Source organism: Odocoileus virginianus, chromosome 8 (genome assembly GCF_023699985.2).
Source record: "Odocoileus virginianus isolate 20LAN1187 ecotype Illinois chromosome 8, Ovbor_1.2, whole genome shotgun sequence".
In the NCBI taxonomy this organism is placed as follows: Eukaryota; Metazoa; Chordata; class Mammalia; order Artiodactyla; family Cervidae; genus Odocoileus; species Odocoileus virginianus.
In genome coordinates, this window is record NC_069681.1 from 55349598 (window position 1) to 55371680 (window position 22083).

General features: G+C 38.6%; 1 protein-coding gene across 1 annotated transcript; it reads left to right on the forward strand.

Annotated features, from left to right (window-relative positions):
* The first annotated feature begins 601 nt into the window (after nt 1-601).
* FBXL3 (F-box and leucine rich repeat protein 3) lies at nt 602-20958 on the forward strand. The gene is made up of 5 exons (XM_020916752.2): nt 602-839; nt 5217-5565; nt 8448-8570; nt 11492-11663; nt 18470-20958. Exons 2-5 carry the CDS (start codon nt 5218-5220, stop codon nt 19111-19113), a joined length of 1287 nt encoding a protein of 428 aa, XP_020772411.1. The 5' UTR covers nt 602-839; nt 5217; the 3' UTR covers nt 19114-20958.
* The last annotated feature ends 1125 nt before the right edge of the window (nt 20959-22083 follow it).

Sequence of the window (22083 nt, forward strand, 5' to 3'; positions counted from 1 at the left end):
TCTATTTGGTATGTATTGTTACAAGCTGTGTTTTACCCCCTACCGTGACGCGGGAAGGGCGTGGCCACTAGAGGCCCCGCCTCCCACGCGGAGGTGTGTCCGCTGCCGCAGCTACTGTTTATCTGTCGGCCCAAACCAGCTGCAGCCCGCTCCAGAGACTCTCCTTTCTTGTAGCTGCTCCGCCTCCCTAAACTTTCCACTTTCCACCGCAGAGTCTCTTAGGCATCTAACTGGCTCCAGCCCTCCCAAGTTCGGCTTCAAGACGAAAAGAAAACCCCTAAAAGTCGCAGTCACGTTTCGGGGAGGAAGGCTGCCGATACTCCCCGGGGAACCAGGAGACCGAGGCCCCCAGCCGCGCGGGACGGAGCGCGCTCCCGCGTGGGTGTGGCCCCTCCGGGTCCCCCGGCTCATCCTCCTGGAACTCGCCGCGGCGGACACGCGCCCGCCCCCGTAGGCGGGGACGCGCCGCCGGGGGAAGCGCGCGGCCGCGAGCCCGGGCGCCATTTTGGTTTCTGTCTCTGGGCCGCTTCGCAGAGAACCTACGCGGTGGCTGCAGCTCCCTGAAGCCGTCCTTTTCCCGGCGACAAAGGGACCCAGGAGAAGGACACGGACGGCGCGAGACTGAGGAGGGCGGCTTCTCTCTGGGCAACCAGAACCGCAAAGGTGGAGCCGCGTTGGCGCCCCCCAGGCGACCAGCGCCTCGGATGCGGGCGGAGCGCGGGGGGCCGCGGCGGCGGGAGCGCGAGGCGCGGGGCCCGCGGGGCCTCATGTGAGAGCCGCGGGACCAGCCGCCCCCGGAGTCCGGGGTGGAACGTGGGGGAAGCCGCCCTCGGCAGCAGGTAACGGTGGAGGGTCGGGGCCGGAGCCTCACGGCGGCGGCGGGACCGGATAGGGTCGCGGAGGTGGGCGGGCCGGGGGTGGGGGGTAACACGGGGACCAAAAGTGCGCGGGCCGCCCCTCGAGAGGGCGGGGCGCGACGAGGCGCCCGGGGCCTGTTTGGGGGCGTTGCCCCGCGAACCTGCTTCAAAACATGTCAACAAGGCGTGGTCCGTGCGCGGCGCCCAGCGGCAGCCTCTTCCGACGCGGCAGCCTCTTCCGACGCCGCCGCTGCACCAGAGGCTCGCCGCGCCTGTCGCCCGCATTTGTGCCCCTGGGCGGGGGCTGGTGACCGACACCCGAGCGCTCGCGCTCGGCCTGGCTTTGAGAAATGAGGGACAGTAAGATGTCAAAACAGACTGCCCAGGATAGGGCGCGGGAGACGAGTCAGGGAAAGCCAATTCGAGGAGGTGGCGCAGGAGGAGGGGAAACCTCGGCCGCGCGTAGCCAAGTGGAAAAGTTGATCAACTTGCGATGAGCAGCTTTGCCCCTGCTTTGAGCGAGAGTAGCTCTTTTAGCTGGAGTTGCAGACAGGGATCAGGAAAAAGCCTATTAAGTGATTGGCCTGCATCACCGTGCTTAGAGATAAGCAGTTATTTCGTTGCTGAACATGTCCAATATAATCTCTCAGATCTTTCAGAATCTTTCTTTTTCCCTTCTCATGAAATCTTAATAAAAATGCCATCAACTCCCAGTATCTACAAATGATTGGTGAACCAGTTTTCACCACCCCACTCTAATACCATCTAGTTCTGAGAGCCAGTCTGTTCGGACCCTTTTAGTCTTGTATTCTAGCCAAAGAATGCATGTCAATTTTGTTATTAGTCAAGACAGCATAAATGGAAAGGAAATGTGATGCCAAAACAGGCTTTTTAGAGCTAAATACAATCGAGCTTTTAAAATTACTATGATCGCTGTGTGCTAAAAAAACAATGAAGGGCATATAGCCAAGTGTTCTCTTAAGCTCTTCATCTGAACAAAGTGACTGCTCCTTTCAGAGCGTATGGAAGTGTTTAGAGTTAATACCATAATTTTCTGTGATGCTTGATCAGGTCATTCGTTTGTTTTTTGATGTTCCATAGGAGCATCAGTCTCACCGAATGCTTTTAGTGGCCCAAGTTGCATCAATTTTGGGGGGCCTGGAAAAGTCACATTTTGAAGTGAACTGCCAGAGGCATGAAGCAGCCTAGTTTGGGTGTGCTCCTAAATCTATGAGAGGTTGATCATCCATCTTCTCTGCAGTCAAGTTCTAGTGTGAGAGAGGGGGTTTTCACTTTGACTAAAAGTAAGAAGTCGTCCATTGACATAAATTCTTTGCAGACTGGTAGATGCTCTAAATTTAACTTTCTTTATAGCAGAGCTTCATGTGTAAATAGATTTAATAAAATACTTTTGAAGGCAGTGTAAATTTTTGCATGAATTGTCTTGGAAAAGATTTGACATTAAAATGTTTTCATGGGTACCCACTATGATCTGATGTTTTTACATGTAAATGAGGGTAATACAGAGACATTTGTAGTGACATTTGGTCTTAATTTTTTTGTTGTTGCTTTATATACTGTTATTCTGACATTTTACAGTAGTCAAATATGACAGTTTAAAGTCTTCAGTTCAGCTAGAGACTGTTGTTATTTAGTCGCTAAGTCATGTCCTGCTGTTTGTGACCCATTGAACTGCAGTCTCTGTCATGGGATTTCCCAGGCAAGAATACTGGGGTGGGTTGCCATCTCCTCTGCCAGGGTATCTTCCTGACCAGGGATTGAACCCACATCTTCTGCAGTGGTAGGTGGGTTTTTTTTTTTTTTACCTCTGAGCCACCAGAGAAGCCCTCTTTTCAGTATGTCCGCTTTTTCCTCTACTTCATTTGGAAAGATACTGAAATATACTTCTATTTAAAACAAGGCTGCAATAGACAAAAGGTATTTGTTGTTAGAATCAGCAATGTATTAGCAAAGATAATTGTGTAAATAAGGTTGTTTTATTTTTGTTTATATATCCATATGAATCATTCCATCTTTAAATTAAATAGTTCTGGTTTTAGAAGACTTTTCTCCAGAAATAGAAGATCAGCATTCTATAGTGAGGGGTAGAAATTATAACGATAACTTCATTCTTTTTTGAATCTCAGTATCTCAAAATGCTGAGTAGTTTTAGGTAGTCAGAAGAGAAATTATAAACCCTGGGTAGCAAACTCTTTGTTCTTTGACCCAAATTTTGTATGCTAAAATTAAAGTAAGCCTTCAAGATAAGTTAAAGCAGAAAAATGGGTCATAATGACAGTGTTATATCAACCTTTAGTAAGACATTATTCCTAGGAGAGTTTTTTTTTTAATACTAAAGATGACATTATAGATTATACTATCTTTTCTCTAAACATATTTGAAAAATGTATTCTTAGTTTCACATGTAAGTTTTAGTCTTCCATAAAACTAGCCTCTTGCTATCACCTCTCATTCTTTGTTTTCCCTTTCTTTCCCTCTGCACAGTAGCATATACCTCATTTACTTTACTTAATGTATAGTTGAATTAGGAGTAATGAGGAATAGGCCGTTTATTGCACATGTCCTAAGACCTCCTGGACTGATCTTAATAGTGTGAGAGCCAGGGTCCTCTGCACCCAGTCCTCCTTCAGAGTTTTAGCTAGCTACTGGAAAGAAAGAGTCTGCAGAGATGTATTTGGTTGAGAGCCATGCACATGTATGTCCTACACAAGAATCAGAATTCTGACGTGCTGATGTGGCAGGAGAAGGGAGTTGGAGCTACAAGCCATCCTGTGTGAAAAAGCTGTGTCTCCAAATCCAAACTATACCTGCCAGAAACTGCTCTCTAGAGACAAAAGAATCGCAGGCTCTGAACTAAATAGAGGTACCAGTGAGTGGACTGCAGTTGCCCTCATTTAGTTAGAGCCTTCAGTACTTAAATGTAAAACAAGACCTTTTATCTGATTGCAGTGTAATTCATTGACATTAACAGGCATGTGTAAAGTTTAAGAAAACATATTGGTAAAAAAAAATTCATTATGTAATCCCACCACAGTTGTTATCCCACAATTATGAATATAATATTATACAGTCTCACTATTACAGTTACTATATTAATGTGGTGATCTATTTCCAACGTGTTTTTCTCATACATGAGCTTGCGTTCTCACACATTCTCATATACACTTCGTGTTAAAATAAATTTAGGATCATTGCCTTCTGGCTGGAACCTCAGTTTCTACGTTAATGTTTTTAATACAAGACTACTTTCCTATACCTGAGTTCAGCAGTCATTGAAGTCTCCTTTCAAAAGTCCTAGTACTGTTTAATTCCTCACAGGATCCCGGTGTGTTTCTGTTATCCCCATTGTACAAGCTGAAGCCCAGGAAGATGGAGTAATTTGTTAACGGCCACATGAGCAGTGAGACGGAGAGCCAGGGAGCTCAATTCCAGAGCCCAGTCTCCTTATCCACACTACTAGTTTATGCCATTCCCTCGTGGCTAAGATGGTAAAGAATCTGTCTGCAATGCGGAAGACCCCGGGTTGATCCCTGGGTTGGGAAGATTCCCTGGGTTGGGAAGATCCCCTGGAGAAGGGAATGGCAACCTACTCCAGTATTCTTGCCTGGAAATTCCATTCCTATTTTACAACAACACCAGAAACCAAGTAGAATGAAGGCAGGACCAATACATAGAATAAACACTCACCTGTCATTCAGAAATACAACTTGGATAAAACATTGCAACAGCTAGTGAAGTGTTGGAAGAAGCAGCTGCATTCCAGAGCAAACTATGCACAGAACAGGTGGGTTTGCTCATTTTAGGCAAAGCTTGGGTCTGGCAGTAACACACGTGACAGGCCACTCACTGTGGGAAGATCTGTCAGCGACTTCATTCAGATCCTGTCTGAATGTTCCTGTGGTTCTGTGTGCCATGAGTTCAGAAACTCAGATGTAGTAGGTATCCTTAGATGACTTTTAAGAAATCTTGAGGAAATGTCCCTGTAGGTTCTGTTTTGTATTTCTTAATAGTTGACTAAAACTTTGGAAATGTAAATGCTTGGTTTGGTTTCAAAGCTACGATAAACTTCTCCCCCACATAGTACAGTGCAAATACACATGCTTAAATTGAAAGCACCTGACAAAGATACAAGGTTGTGAAATGACAGTTGGTCTTTACTGGCGTTTTTTTATTATATTTTGCTTTGACGTTCTTCTTGAATCTCTGGTCCAGTTCTCCTGCATGTTTATGTTTGTATTTATAGGCATGTGTATACATCTCACTGACAGAAGAATGAATTTTGGATTTGTGTCTATTGAAAAGTACAAAAAAAAGAATGATGCATTTTTTTCTGAATAGGATGAAACGAGGAGGAAGAGATAGTGGCCATGATTCATCAGAAGAAGGTACTGCTGAGAAATCCAAAAGACTGCGGACTACAAGTGAGCATTCTCAGACCTGTGATTGGGGTAATCTCCTTCAGGACATTGTTCTCCAAGTATTTAAGTATTTGCCTCTTCTTGACCGGGCTCATGCTTCACAAGTTTGTCGCAACTGGAACCAGGTATTTCACATGCCTGACTTGTGGAGATGTTTTGAATTTGAACTGAATCAGCCAGCTACATCTTATTTGAAAGCTACACATCCAGAGCTGATCAAACAAATTATTAAAAGACATTCAAATCATCTACAGTACGTCAGCTTCAAGGTAATACTTTAAATCATTCTTTTTAAAAATACAGTGTATTTAGTGGCCTTTGTGGGGGCTTCCCAAGGTGGCACTAGTGGTAAAGAACCCACCTGCCAATGTAGGAGATAGACGCAGGTTCAGTCCCTGGGTTGGGAAGATCCCCTGGAGGCAGGCATGGCAACCCACTCCAGTATTCTTGCCTGGAGAATCCCCATGGACGGAGGAGCCTGGAAGGCTCTGGTCCATGGGGTATCAAAGAGTCAGACATGACTGAAGCGACTTAGTATGTACACACGCAGTGGCTTTTGTGTCCCAGACCGACACATTTTCCCATGTCTTTAAACTATTGCTTTTCTAGGGAAAGTGCTTAAAGATTTAGAATAATTGTGTACCTTAGAGGCTGTCACAAATAACTGTATTGAGCTAAATTATTCCATTTTATTGTAAATCTTAATAATTTAAATTATTTTCATAATTTCTTGAAAGCAGAAGCAGCCATTAAATAAACATAAATCATACACTGAAACCATCACATTGAGTTATTATGAACAAATCTGAGCCAAAAGAAATACATATTAAATGTAGAGGTTTTTATTAAAACTTCATTTTAATAAAATGAAGTCTGAGTTTTGTTTATTGATGGCTTTGTGATATGGAGTTCATTAAAGAGAAAGGAGATATAGACACTCTGTGTAGAATGTTTAGATAAATATATTTTAGAGAGAAATAGAAAAAGGTACACGAAAGATGCCAAAGAGAACTCTTTCTTTTCTTTGCCAGCAGGGACATACTGGAAGTTAGGCAGTAATGAGATAAATAAAGTGAGGTCGCTTTTTGAGAGGTTCAGAGTGGTTTAAAGAATCACAGTTGGTATGTGTGAGCACAGAGGCTTGTCACGTTTTGTTCTGGGGATGAATAATGAAATGTTGATATGTTCACTAAATCCTTAACACATCCTATAATTACTGTTGAAGTAACACATGAATACCTGATTTGCCAGATGCAGCTGATGTTAAACAGGTCAAGTTAAACCCAGATATTGCAGTAATTCTTAACCCAGAGATCCTTGCCAAAACTAAAGTCTCGTCTGCTCCCAAGACTGTCATTCTGTTTTAGATGGAGATTGTCTGTTTATTCTCTCATATGTGTCACAGGAGGAGAGACCTGGTGTTGGGAGTGGTTGGGTGTCTTACAGCTGTCTTTCCAGAAAACTGCACAGACACTTAGACCAGCGAGTGAAGGATTGCTAGGTTTAGCAAATAAAAATGATGGATGCCTAGTTAAGTTTGAGTTGCAGATAATCTGTGGCTAATTGTTAGTGTAAATGTCCCTTGCATTATTTGTAAGTAAGTAAAGTCACTCAGTCGGGTCCGACTCTTTGTGACCCCATGGACGGTAGCCTACCAGGCTCCTCTGTCCATGGTATTTTCCAGGTAAGGATATTGGAGTGAGTTGCCATTTCCTTCTTCTTGCATTATTTGGGACATATCTAATACTTAACTGGATGACTTGGATGTTATGTCTCAACCCTAGCTGAGGGCGAGGCTGGGGGAATGGTGGGAGGAAGAACAAACAAAAATCCAGGAGCTTCTCATGTGTTGTCCCTCTCTTGACTGCCCATGAGGAAACCTGAGAGCCTTCTCAGTTTCAGTCATCTTTGAGTTGTCTAAAAGTGTTCCTATGGTAAATCCTATAACAAGATGAGTATAATGCATTAATCTCCTAGGTCAAAAGACCAATTCCATCCAGTGGGTTGGCTATTTCAGTGTTAACCTGTGGCACAGCTCAGCTGTATCCAACTTGTATAACCATCACAAAACCATTTCTCCTATAAGTGTTAAGCATTTTTTTTTAAGGGATTGTTTATCTTTCTGAGGAAATTTCTGTTTTGCAAAAACACTTCCCCAAGATCCTTCTGAACTCTCCTGATAATATTTGTGTTTAATTCATCACTGACTGTAGGCCAAAGAGTCTTGTAGTCAGAGTTATTAATGTAGAATCGTGGTTCTCACACATGTGCATCAGAAATGCCTGGAGTGCTTCTTAAGACAAAGGATTGCTGGGTTCCTCCCCAGTCCCATCCCCGTTTCTAATTCAGGTAGTCTGGATTAGGCATGAGAGTGTGCATTTCTAGCAGGTTCCCAGATGATGTTGTTGCTATTGGTCCAGAAACACAGCAGTTCTCAAAAGAACCACTGGTATAGAAAAAATAGCTCTGAAACTGTAATGTAAATCGGTGCATCAGTTTCACAGCAGAATCTTCAGAACATTTTTGGGTTAAGATAGCATACATTAATCTGGAAATTAAAGAAATAATGTTACTTTTAACCACTCTGTTTAAAATGCTTTGTATCGTGGGGGACAGCTTCTTTCTTGAAAGAAGAGCTCCTTGATATATCGCTAAGGAGTGTTTTGATCATGTTTCCCTCCCCCCGGGAGAGGTCTGTGCAGAAGAGCAGATGGTGCAGTGTGTGTGCTCTTCTAATGGTGAATCCCAGGTTGTGATTTACCTGAATCTCTTGAGTAAATACTTACTCAGTTTGTTTTAAAGCATTTGTACCATTGGCACTGTATTTACATGTGCCACTACCAACTATATAATTATTTTTTGAAGATTATAAATTTATGTTTATACTAGGTTTTATAGTGCATTTGGAATAAATCAACTTAATAGCTAAGTCCTTTTAACAATAACTAAGTATCTTATCGCGGCCAAAGTTAAGTCTTGACAGTTGCCCTTATTGACATTGTATGTGAGGGTAGATGATTGAAAGGATAAATATTCATTCTGTAGATTATAATGCAGTAAGCTAATAACTGTATCTCTTGCTTTTGTGAAGTTGAAATGCATGCAGAGGAGTGTGACCATATTCACGTGTGAAGGACATTTCTTTCCCCAGGTGGACAGCAGCAAAGAGTCGGCTGAGGCAGCTTGTGATATATTATCACAGCTTGTGAACTGCTCTTTAAAAACACTCGGACTTATTTCAACTGCTCGGCCAAGCTTTATGGATTTACCAAAGGTATCTGCTGGTTTTTTTTTTTTTTTTAATTAATTTTTACTGAGAAATCCAGGGAGACTCTACCCATTTTTTCCACTTATAGTGGGAATATAAGAAAAGTGGTGTGTATATATTGAAAAGCCAGTTACTATTTAGAATGTTAAGTCTTACAAACAATTTTTTAGAGAGCATTTCCTGTTTTTGAATCACTTTGTGCTTCTTTTTGGGTAATGTTAAAGAGTGAATGAATTTGCAGAAGATTCTATATGAAATACTGAAAGAGACTAAGTAAAACTGAGATGTAAGCATGTTAGAAGAAAAGAGACATACATCAATAGATGCTCCTTTTGGACTTTCAGAGCAGATTGGTGAGATTATAATGAGAGAAAAGTAGTGCCAGTATTAAGAGCAGATAGAGCTCGCTTGGAAAATCTTTTGTTGATTGTGTAAAGATTGCGATTGTGTAAAGATTGCTTCTTGAGCACAGTTAATATTAGTACAGTTATTTATTGCAGCACTACACAGATAATGTGTTTTTTACAAATTGAAGATTTGTGGCAACCCTGTGTCAAGTCTATTGATGTCATTTTTCCAACAGCATTTTCTCACTTCATGTCTCTGTCACATTTGGGTAATTCTTGCAGTATTTCAGACTTTTTCATTATTATTATACTTGTTATGGTAATTTATGATCAGTGATCTTTGACATTACTATTGCAAGAAGATTACAACTTGCTGAAGACTTAGGTGATAGTTAGCATATTGTAGCAATAAAGTATTTTTTAGTTAACGAATATACATTGTTTTTTAAATGTAATGCTGTTCACGCTTAATAGATTATAGCATAGTGTAAACATTACTTTTATATGAAGTAGGAAACTAAAAACTTGTGTGACTTGCTTTATTGTAATAGTCGCTTTGTTCTGGTGATCCAGAACCGATTCCTGCAATATCTGAGTTATGTCTGTGTTACTAGCTTGTTTTATATATATATATACACACACATATACATATACACACACACACACACATACACACATACTGTATATACTTGATATATAGTATATATACTATAATATAACTGGGTTATATTATAACCCAGGTTGTTAAATGGAATGTCACTAACAGATGTATCACAGGTTGATTTCGAAGTCTCAATAAGGTACATTTGAGATAAATTATTTTTCTCATGTAAAATAAGGGAAAGGGGAGAGTCTGCTTGTGTCAACATTTTCAGATTCTGAGGACATGAGTTTAGTCATGTGGTTCTCAAACTGAATATGCATAACAGTCATCTTTGAAACTTCTAAACTTTGGATATTCCTAGTCCCAAATTTCTTTTTCTTAAGAGCAGTCCAGGTGGTTCTGATTACAATGATTCAAGGCCCTCACTCTAAGAGGCACCGAGTTACATGGTACAGTAGTGCCTTGTTTAAGCTTCAAATGGGAAATGAAATCATCTGAATTAATTTTTCTATTACATACTGTAGTTAGAAACCAAACATATAGTATATATAGGAAATATGCTATAAGGTATGTTGGATATAATTTCCTTTTTTTCTTATTACTCAGGATGATCATTATGCATATCTAGTACTAATACTGTATAAATCATAAGGTTTTATCAGAGTACACCATAAACTAAAATATAGACACCTCTTTAAACACCTAATCGTTTAATTTACTTTCATGTCATTTTGGTTTGGGGAACTAGGGGTGCATCTGGGACTGCTTGCTTCCTTAGTCAGTAAGCATAGGATGCTTATGCTCTTTTTCTTTCTTTTCCTGTTATGGCTTTTGTAGAAGATTGAAGTAGGCTGTTGATACATCTTGGAAATCCTGAAAGAACTGAAGAGAACATGAAAGAAGTGTATTTGACCAGGGCTAACTCTGAGGGAAGTGGGAAAAAGGAAAGCAGGGATGGAGTCATGCATATACTAATGTAGTGTGATTGTAGAAGATACAATTGAATTTGATATGGAAATCAAATTAGGAGAAAGATGTTAACATTTAAGTTGTTGAACAGTTACTTAATCAAAACTTAAATAGTTATTTAACCACAATAGGAAAAAGTAATTTAGGAAATGTGACCAAGAAGATAATGTTTCTTGTACTTTCTTGGCTACTAGCCTGCCCTTATCTCTTTGACTGGTGTAGTGAGTCCATTGGTTATGGCTTATTAGCCCTGATTCAGAGTCCCAGACTTTGTGCTTTAATTCTGGTTTCCCTACAATGGTTCCTTTAGGTCAGATTTTGTGTCCAACAGGATATTATAATTATTACATAGAATATTATATAATAAAGGGTAGATTATTAATTGGTACATATGTGTTAAAAATACCTTAAAATACCTTTGAAAATAGTATAATTTAACATATTTAAAGGAGTTTTAAATTTGAAATTTTACTTAGTTATGATTTTTATTATTTTAGAATCAAGTTTTATATGAGCTTCCATATTCTAAATAAGCTTTATATAGCTTCTAAGTTCATTGGCTTTAATTTTTGATGGTTATGCTAATAGCTATTACTATTTTAGTGGTCATTACCGTCACCAAGAAAGAATGCAGTTTGATGTCATCATGCACGGGAGCAGGGTTTCGGGGAAGCTTGATGTGAAGCGTCTGAGGGGTGCTCACGCAGGGCTCCACAGCTCCTCTGTTTACTGACCAGTGACTTGTGATTCAGAGACACCTGTCATGAGGCTAGAAATCTTTTTTCCCCCCCGAGATAAAAAGGCCCTTCACAAAGATAACAGGAGGTCACCTCTCTTTACCATATTCCTACCATATTCCCTCAACAGAGTGAGGGGCTGCTGCTACCCCAAAACAGTTATAAATGCATCATTAGGGTTCAGATGAACTGTTTATGTATTATATGAAGACCCTTCAATTCTCTATTTGTAAAAACTGAAGCAGTGTTTTCATTGTTTCTGTTTTTCAGTCTCACTTCATCTCTGCACTGACGGTTGTGTTTGTAAACTCCAAATCCTTGTCCTCACTGAAGATAGATGACACGCCAGTAGATGATCCCTCCCTCAAAGTCCTAGTGGCCAACAACAGCGATACGCTCAAGCTGCTGAAAATGAGCAGCTGTCCTCATGTCTCTCCAGCAGGTGTGCTGTTGTTTTGCCAGATATTTTAGTAAAATGTATTGTTGTGTTTATCAAATTAAGGGGAATTAATGATTATTAACTTTGAAGGTGGGTTCATAGGATTTATTTCCTCTCTATTGCATAATATTTTTAATGTAAATAGTAGTATAAATTCTGTATCATTCCTAACCTAGACATTTATTTTCAACTTTTCTAATCTTCTTATTTGGCAGTTTGTGTCCAGCCTGTGCCAGAAAATGTATAAATTAAAAAAATAAAAGGAGGGGACAGTATAAGGTCGGCCTGAGATGGCCATTTTGGTAAAGTAGACTTTTCTTAAATCGTGGTTGAGCTAACAGGGTAGTTTTGAGTCAAAGCAATCTTGCAATTGCTTTTTGTTTCATGATATAGAAAGAGAAGAGTTTTGCTGAAGTCATTACCTCACATTTTGCAAGATAACCTTTTCCAAAGTTGAGTTTTGGAGCTAAAAGCCCATCAAATGGAGGAGTAGCATTATTTTTTTTTTTTTTTTTTAAATAAAAAGTTTTATTGGAGAAAAATAGAACCACCACGTACACAGGGAAAAGAGCACAAAAATTCAACTGATACAGAACTGAAAGTCACAACTACCCAATGTTGTTTGCGATTACTTTTCAATGTCTTAAATGGCTTCCATCAATTTTTTAAATAGCTTTGCCAATTTTAAGCTGAAATAGAATCAAGTTTTCAGAAAAGTAAGAGCCTCAGCGAAGGGACCAGCTTTTAAGATAACAAAGGTGACACCAAGAGTCTCCCAATAGGACCAATTCTACCGAAAAATTCCTGAAGCACATAACTACTGAGTCTGGTAGAACAGTAGCTCAGAGACCATCAGGGATTAGTTAGAACACTGACTCAGATGGTCCAGTATGCAGAGAGGGCAAACAAAAAAGCTGCATTTCCCTGTCAGATGAGTTCACATAAGAAAACCAAGGAGGTGCTAAGAAAATACAGGCAATGGCTGCTCAAAATAATTAAGAAGGCATTCTAAATACCACATATTATTAGACAACAGTGTGTAAAGTGATGCAATTAGAAAACAGGCAACTTAAAAAAATTATGGTCACAGGTCTTTGAGAACTTAATAAAACAATCAATAGCAAACACAAGAGCTGAAAGTCTCAGCTGAGGGTTGAAAGTGAAAGTGAAGTCGCTCAGTCATATCCGACTCTTTGCGACCCCATGGACTGTAGCCCACCAGGCTCCTCCGTCCATGGAATTCTCCAGGCAAGAATACTGGAGTGGGTTGCCATTTCCTTCTCCAGGAGTAGCATTATTAAAGCTCTTTCCAGCTTTCCTTGCATAGGCTTAAGAATTATTACATTATTCAGTTTGAGAGCATTTAAATTCCACATGGTTTGTATTGTAAAATGATTATAAACCTACACTTTGTCTTAGTCGCATGCTTCACTCCTGACTTGCCCTCCCACTGTTGACATCTCTCCCAACCCTTCAGCTGTGTTATTTGGGAAATCTGTTTTGATCTCTTAACAGAATACTTCCCCCTCTTCTTGCTGTCACTGAAGCCTGGCCTTCCCCTAAGAAAATGATACCTTGTCGGATGGACATTACTTCCTGTCCTTCCTTGTCTCCCACATGGAGGGTCTGGTGATGGGAATGGTGAGGTCCATCTATTGCGGTGTTTTCCTAGCTTTTTTTGCCGCTTCTAGATTATCACTGACGGTGATAACCTAAGTGTAAAATAGAAGTTAAGAAGATTGGGCTTTGGGAGTTCCTTCTCATTGTGAACTTAAGTCACATTTTACTGTCCATTGTATAGAGTATGGTCCATGCTTCATAGCTTCGTAGTGTACAAAGTTCTTTGTATCCTGACTTTCACCTCTCTCTTGAATCTTGTTTGCTTTTTACTCACATGCAGCTTTTATTTGAGTCCTAGATAATGGCAGTTCTCTGTACATGTGTTTGGTTAGTATACTGTACCTTGAGGAATACCTTTAAATAAATTTTTTTTTTTTTTTCATTTCTTCACCTGGTTAACTCCAGTCCAGCCTTCAAAATTAAGTTCAGGTGTCTCGCTTTTTTCCTCCTGTCTGCTTTAGAACCCCCACCTACTGTTTCCAGAGCACTCTGAATGTAACTTGTAATATTTAACCACACTAATGAGAGCCTTTGGGTCTCAGGTTTCTCTGTGAAACTGAGTTTATTATTCTCTTTATCCTGGTACATCCCATGTTTGTTTATTTTTATTAAATATATATATATATATAATCAATTCTCATAGTATAAGCTTGCTTGATCTTACCAAGCTTGAATGGCATTTGGATTAGTTGTTTGGGAAAGAGAGAGCACCTGTGATATTCTTTAAGAATATAAGCATAGAGGGTTTTAATTTAAAATTTAACACTTGTGTGTATTCTTTCTGTTCATATTTTTCATATTTAGTTTCTTAAGTTGAAATTAAAGAACTGTTTTCTGTGCTTTCTTCACTCAACAGTTTTTCAGTTCAATTTTTATCAAACAGTTTTTCCCATTTCATGTAATCCTTACAGTTGTCTATTGCTGGATCTCTAAGTACAGTTTGACACCAGTGACTGTTCTTCTTGCTTATTTAAAAATTTTAATTGGAGGATAATTGCTTTAGTGTTGTGTTACTTTCTGCTGTGTAACAGCATGAATCAGGCATAAGTATACATTTACCTACCCCTGCCTGAGCCTCCCCCACCCCTTCCATCCCATCCTTCTGTAGTGACGGTTTGTGATTTTCCTCCTTCTTCTCTGTTTCCTTTGCTAGTTTCTCTTTTCCTTCCTTAAATTTTTGTGTCTGCCTGTGTTTTGTACTGGGCCCTTTATTATTTTACTCTGTAAACTCCAGGCTGTGTCAGCTTCATCAGCGGCTTCAGTTACATTCTATATGTTAACGCCTCCTACTTCAGTGTTTCTGGAACTCCAGAGCTGTGTGTTGAACTGCCAATGACCCAGTGCCTCTAGACTGTCTCCAAGGTATGTTATACTAATGATCATCTCTCCCCCTTTTTGAAATCTCTTACTTCTCCCTTTTTACCATCTCAGTGAATGGTGCTGCTTATTTCCTTATCCGGGACCTAACAGACATCCTTGAATTCTTGTACCCTTACTTTTTACATCCCCGTAGTCCCTGAGGTCTGGTGACTCCATCACTGACAGTAGGCTTTAAATCTCTGTGCTGTGGACTGAATTTGTGGTGTTCTCCTCACCTCCTGCCCCAGGTCACATGTTGATGCCCTACTCCCCAGTGTGATGGTGTTTGAAAGTGGGTTGGGAGTCATTTGGAGAAATCTCTTTGGGATTAGTGCTTTTCTAAGAAAAATAAGAAAGATATCTGGTCTGTCTTTCTGCCATGTGAAGACACAGCAAGAACATGGCCATCTACAATTCAGAAAGAGTTCTGGCCCTCGCAGAACCCAGCCTTGCTGGCTCCTTGATCTTGATCTGGAAGCTGGACTTCCAGCTTCCAGAAATGGGAGAAATAAATGTTTATTGTTGAGCCACTCAGTCTATGGTATTCTGTTAAGCAGCTGAAATTAACACACTCTGCCTGCCTTCATCTCTAATCTAGCTCAGTGAGTACCCTTGTGAGTACCCTCCTAACTGATTTCCTAACTTGCAGCCTTGCTCTTTTCTAATTTGATTTCCACAGTAGCACCAAGAGTAATCTTTCTAAAATAGAAATTTGATTTTTTTAAATTTCCAATTTCTTACAAAACTTCTCACTATGCTTTACGTAAGATCCAAACTCCTTACTGAGGCTGACAAGGTGTCCTATATGATCTGGTCCTTGTCTCTCTATTGGGTTTCAGCCTTTGACATACTCTATTTACATATTGCATGTTATGTTCCCTTCATTTCATAGAATGCTTGTGTTTTCGTCCATGTCTGAGTGTTTGCACAGGAAATAAACATTAATTTTCCTTGTCTGCTTGCCTTTTGCCTTCGCTTGATTCTTCTAATTCTGTAAGTCTGTGATAGATCTGGAAATTCTTCCCTGATTTCCTTGTTAACATTACCAGAGCGTTCTTGTTTAATTTTCTGCTGGCTGTTAGGATAAGGATGTTTTGTTACTGTTGACTCTCTACCATCCTAGCACCAGTTCTTAACATATAAGGCACTCAGTAATTACCAGCTGAACTAATGAACATAGCTACTTAGTTTTCTTTCTTGTTGATAGGCCAACATTTGCCTCATAGTTCTTTTAAGGTTGAATATTTAACTTGTTTCCACTATTTGCTTTGATTTAAAAAAATGAACTATTTTGAAAATCCTTTACTTCTGTTAATTCCTTCCTTTGGTCATATTAAATAAAGAAGTGGAAGAGCTAGGTCAAAGAGTTTTAGATTTTTTGTTTTTTAATGTTTCCTGCTGTTTTTTTCCAAAATGAGTTGGATGAATTTATACACCACCACCAATGTAATAGCTTTATTGGACATAATTCACATATGATACAGTTCACAGTGCATTCATCACTACAGTCAATTTTAGAACACTTTTACTATCCCCAAAAGGTCCTATGTCCCGCTTAGCTGTCACCCTCCAAAACATTAGCCCAGCCGGTCCTAGGCAGTCCCTGATCTACTTTCTGTCTCTGTAGATGTGCCTATTCTGGGCATTTCATGTAAATGGAATCACATGTGGTCCTTTACGACTGTCTTTCTTTCACTTAGCCTTAGGTTTTCAAGGTTCATCCATATTGTTGCATGTATAATACTTCATTTATTTTTATTGCCAAATGATATTCCACTATGTGAATAACAACCATATTTTTCTCTTGATCAGTTGATGGATATTTGGGCTGTTTACACCTTTTGATTATTGTGAATAATGCTGCTGTTCAAATTTATGTAAAGGTTTTTGTATGGGCATATCATTTAGTTTCTCTTGGGTGTATAACAATTGGAACTGCTGAATCATATGGTAACTCCATGTAGCCATTTAGGAAACTGATGGACTGTTTCCCAAAGGAGCTGTGTCCTTTTACATTTCTACTAGCAGTGTTTGAGGGCTCCAACTTTTTCACCCCTCATCAACATGTATTATTTGTCTTTGATGATGGGTATCCTGGTGAACGTAAACTGGTATCTTGCTGTGGTTTTGGTATGTATTTTCTTGAATTCTCAGATGTCTTTTCCTGTGCTTATATCTTCCTTGGAGAGATGTCTATCTGGATTCTTTGCTTATGTTGTAATTAGGTTATTTGTATTATTGAATTGTAACAATGTAGCAGTTTTATCTTTGTCACTGTTTTCTGTTAAACACTTGTAACTGTGTGTTAGTTTTCTGTTGTTGCATAATTAACAAATACAAATTTAGCAGTTTTTCATTAGCACCTCAGTTCTTTAGGTGAGAGCTGGAGGCATGGCTTGGACTCTGTTTATAGTCACAGAAGCTCTGAATCCACTTCCTCTTCTGCAGCCAACCAGAGGAAACTGTTTATAGGGCTCATGTGATTAGATTAGGATCGCCTGGCTAATCTTATTTTACTGCTAACTGCTATTTATAGCACTACATAATCATGGGAGTGCTCACCTTATCACATCAACAGTTTTCAGAGGTTATATGGCATGACATCTTGAGGACAACTTTTAGAACCATGCCTGTTACAACTGTTTTAGTAGTTATTAAGGGATACCTCAAAGTTTCTTTGATTTGCATCTTTGCTTACCATTACCCGTGTGTTTATTTTCTTCTTAGATGAGGCTTTATGTGATTGCAGAGAGGAGAGATGTACTCACATTAACTTGGGTGATCGGGGGTTTCTTTCAGAGTATATATACATGCCTGTGGAGAACAGAGCTTGGTAGCTGGATAGTAAAGCACAGATGTCTTTCACTCCCTCTCTGGTGACTCCCTTGCACTGATGATTCACTTTATCACTGCACTGATTCCACTGCCTACATTCCCCTCCCACTGCTGTGTAAAAGCTTCGGCTTACTGGTGACCTCTGTCTTGTCACTTTCTAGGCAGTAGGTGAGCACACGCACTTAGGAGTCACCCAGTCCAGCTTTGCTATCTTTAGCTAGCTGACTCAACTTTAAAACAGAAAAGATACTTATTTTTTAGATTTTTTTGGGGGTACTCATGGGATAACATCTAGTGCCTGACATGTCATACGTGTACAATAAACAGTAGATCATATGTTGTGTGTTTTGTTTCCTATCCTTGTTTCTAAAGACAGGAAAGAAATGGCTTGAGTTTGTCATTTATCAAGTAGTATCAGGGTGTCTCTTTGGGGTGTCTCTTACAGTAGGCACTTCAGAGATCAGAAACAAAACCTGCTCCTGCTCAGGGTTTTGGGTAGTTTTGAAGCATAGTGCCTGAAGTATAAGGAACCAGTTAAACAATGGTTAAGAGATTTCTGAGAATGTTAGCACTTTAAAAATCATAGTATATATTTCCATTAATGTTAACTGAGCAGTTTTCTTTTCATTCATCTAGTGATATCTCAGTATTTTTTTTCTTAGAAATTTGACGTTTGTATTAGTAGTAAACTACTCATTTGATAGAAATCTTTAAAAAATTTTTCTCAGATATTTCATATTAATATAAATCATTATATCTGATTTTATTTTTTTCATTAAGATTAGATTTTTGAATGTCAAAAAATGTCTTTTAGCCTCTTTTCAGTGATCAGATAAATTTGTGTGTATGACTTTCTGCAGGTTCAATCAGTGCACCTAAACATAATTATAAGTTGTATAGCAAATGTGAAATTTTATTGTAGGACATGTACTTAATTACATTTTTGAACACATGATGACAAAACTTCATAAATAATTGGTCTTTTTCCTTCCAAGGTATCCTGTGTGTGGCTGATCAGTGTCATGGCTTACGTGAACTGGCCCTGAATTACCACTTGTTAAGTGATGAATTACTGCTTGCTTTATCTTCTGAAAAACATGTTCGATTAGAACATTTGCGCATTGACGTAGTCAGTGAGAATCCGGGACAGACTCACTTCCATACCATTCAGAAGAGCAGCTGGGATGCTTTCATCAGACATTCACCCAAAGTGAACTTAGTGATGTATTTTTTTTTATATGAAGAGGAATTTGATCCATTCTTTCGGTATGAAATACCTGCCACCCATCTTTACTTTGGGAGATCAGTAAGCAAAGATGTGCTTGGCCGTGTGGGAATGACATGCCCTAGACTAGTTGAACTAGTAGTGTGTGCTAATGGATTACGGCCACTTGATGAAGAGTTAATTCGCATTGCAGAACGTTGTAAAAATTTGTCAGCTATTGGACTAGGGGAATGTGAAGTCTCATGTAGTGCCTTTGTTGAGTTTGTGAAGATGTGTGGTGGCCGCCTGTCACAATTATCCATTATGGAAGAAGTATTAATTCCTGACCAAAAGTATAGTTTGGAGCAGATTCACTGGGAAGTGTCTAAGCATCTTGGCAGAGTATGGTTTCCAGACATGATGCCCACTTGGTAAAGGCCAGATGACATAGGGCATGATGAACAGCACCTTAATTTTAACATACTGTATTATAATAAAAGTTTATTTCCTGTAGGTCTGATACAGTTCTATTTTGTGGCACAGAAATTTGATACCTTCATTGAGTATATAAGGATTGTATTTTGGAAGACCTGTGGACCAGTTTTGGTCAGAAAACTTAAATCTATTTCTCTAATAGCAGTCAGATCTCAGATAATTAAAAAGCGATTCAGATCTGAAAGTAACAACCAGTAATAAAGATTAAACATTTTACACTCTGAAGGAAACAAATCCTATACATTGTAATAGCTAATAAGTACTAATAAGTTTTCCAAAATGTTCTCTATGCATTTTTTTTAAAATGTAAACTTGACATTTTAGGGTCTTCAGTTATACATACACCTGTTATAAGGTGTTTAATATAGCTCAGGAAAGTGAGCATTTTGTGAGAAAAATGTAGGATATATTGAATCTCATGAAAAAGACTGGCTGAATGTTATAAAATGTTGCAGAGCTGTTTAAAGAGGTATATGTAGTTAATTGGAACACTTAAGAAACTGATGTCACACAGGGATTATTACAGAAAGATAATAAATAGAGCCAAGATCAAATTAAAGGAAAATAAGTGGACTAGAAGGGAGGCAGTGTTGAGCTTTGTGTAAACTTTTAGGGTTGCTCTATAATCTGCTAAACTATCTCAGTTCTTTTCTGTGATACATTACCATGTATGTGGCACTTGGGGCATCATATGTAAAGTAAGGAATGCTCTACCGGTTCTTCTTGGGTTTATCTTTGTTTAAACTAGTTTTGAAGCATTATACAATAATTGAAATGAGAAGCTTATGTATTTCAAAAAACCAAATTAAAATAAAGGTAGAACTTAAAAATGCTTATAAATTGTTTCCATGAAAGAATATTAGTCTCCAGTGAATTTTAGTGATGGCTCATTTTTACATTTTCGAATTACATAGTTATGTAAGTAGAATTTTCAAAAAATTACAAAAGGAGCACCAATGTACAGTTCAGCATAAACAGTAAATTTAAAAGAGCATATATTTAAGTTCATAATCACATTTTTGAGTAAATATTGCTCAGTGAACTGGAAAACTAATAGAAAAATGTCTGTTTTGTGATTGTTAATTTGGTTACACTGGTATTTTACATTAAGTTAGGTAGCATTTTTTACTACTTTCATATGAATAAGGTAATCCATACATTGTAGAAACTGTAAAAATACTAAGTTTGGGGCTATATTTAGTTTTTTAGGTATTATATAAACTTTGATTCTGAGCATTAGTGCTAGTAGACATTACCTTCCTGGGGGAATTAGAAGTGATTTACCCCCAATGCAGTAGATTAGTGCTTGAAACTTAGAAAGCACCTTGGTAGATACGGAAGCCAACAGTCTTACGAATCTATTCTCAAATAGATTACCTTCCTAAGAATAAAAGTGATTTTCTACATAATTTGTGCTTTCAAAAGTGATGGTATTCTGACCACATATAAAGGAGAAGAAAAAAGGTTGATCTAGATATGGAAATTAAAAGCAATTATTATATATTCCTCCCTCTTACTAAACAGTAAAAAAGCTTGGATTGTACAAGAAATACCTGTTAGTGGATAATGCTTTTTTCTTTGAACAACTTTGGAAAATGGATTTGACAGTATGTAATCAGTTCTACTAACCAAAGCTTTATTTGGAGATTTACTTTTTGTACAGATTGAATTATATAATGCTTGAAATACTTTTGTCACTTTATAAGCAAAATGCATAGCACTTAATTTGTTTATACTGTATATGTTAAATGCTTTTATCAATTTGAGAATAAAGATAGTTACTAATGCTGTTGTTACTAGTTTTTTAAAACTTATTTGATTTTAAAACAAGTTAAACTTACAGATTTATGGTTTTAGTTTCAAATCCATATTTGATGGACATAATGTTAAATATTAAATAATGTATATGATAGGATGGTTTTTTTAATTGAAGATAACAGGATTAGGCATTTAGAATAAGCATTTATAAAACAGACTGTTCAGAAATAGAATTCTTAGGATCCTTGAAACCAGCTAGCATTTTTAGAAATGTCTTTACATAAATGTGTACAATCAGAATATTTTCTAAACAATGTTATTTTCATCTTATGTCTTAATGACTTTCATAAAATAACTTCAGTTTACCTTGGTAATCTTAAATCTGGGCTACTAACAATATTATCAGGAAAAAATAGGCATGACTGAAGATTAAATCAATTTACTGCATTCAAAGAATTTTTTATATTTATGGAAAAGCTTAGGCTAGAAGGGAAGGGTTGGTATCAAGAAGCCTCAGGCCTGAACCTAGGTCCTTTAATAAGCTATAAATAAGCTCTGGGCTTCCCAGGTGGCTTAGAAAGTAAAGCATCTGTCCGTAATGCAGGAGACCCTGGTTTGATCTGTGGGTCAGGAAGATCCCCTGCAGAAGGTAATGGCTACCTGTTGCAGTATTCTTGCTTGGAGAATTCCATAGACAGAGGAGCCTGATGGGCCCCAGTCCATGGGGTCGGAAAGAATCAGTGTGACTAACACTTTTTTCACAAGCTCCACTCTGTCTTTCCATAGAGTCCAGCCCAGTTTATCTGTGAAGCCAGTTAAATGTTACCAAGCAGCCAGAAAAATTTTACCAACTTGCAGATACCCAACTTTCCTTAAAAAAAAAAAAAAAAAAAAAAAAAAAGATGTATCGTATGATACATGAAAAAGAACACAAAACCTTTTACTCCAAAGTGAATTAAGAGCTTATCCTTAAAATAATTAGTCCAGTAAAAGAATATATGATTAACAGTGTCTTGTTTTAAATAGAAAACACAGAAGGATGGAGGAGCAGGATGCTATTTGGACAATAGAAGGGTAAATATGAGGAAGATGCTGGAAACAAACTTTGGCCAACTCATTTTCTGTGAATAGGGAAAAGTATGTGTGAGGTTT

Bases quoted from the DNA above. Each gene is read 5' to 3' on its own strand.
- FBXL3 (XM_020916752.2), top strand. From the start codon at position 5,218: ATGAAACGAGGAGGAAGAGATAGTGGCCATGATTCATCAGAAGAAGGT. The intron at 5,566-8,447 runs GTAATACTTTAA...TTCTTTCCCCAG, and splicing joins TACAGTACGTCAGCTTCAAG to GTGGACAGCAGCAAAGAGTC. The intron at 8,571-11,491 runs GTATCTGCTGGT...TCTGTTTTTCAG, and splicing joins GCTTTATGGATTTACCAAAG to TCTCACTTCATCTCTGCACT.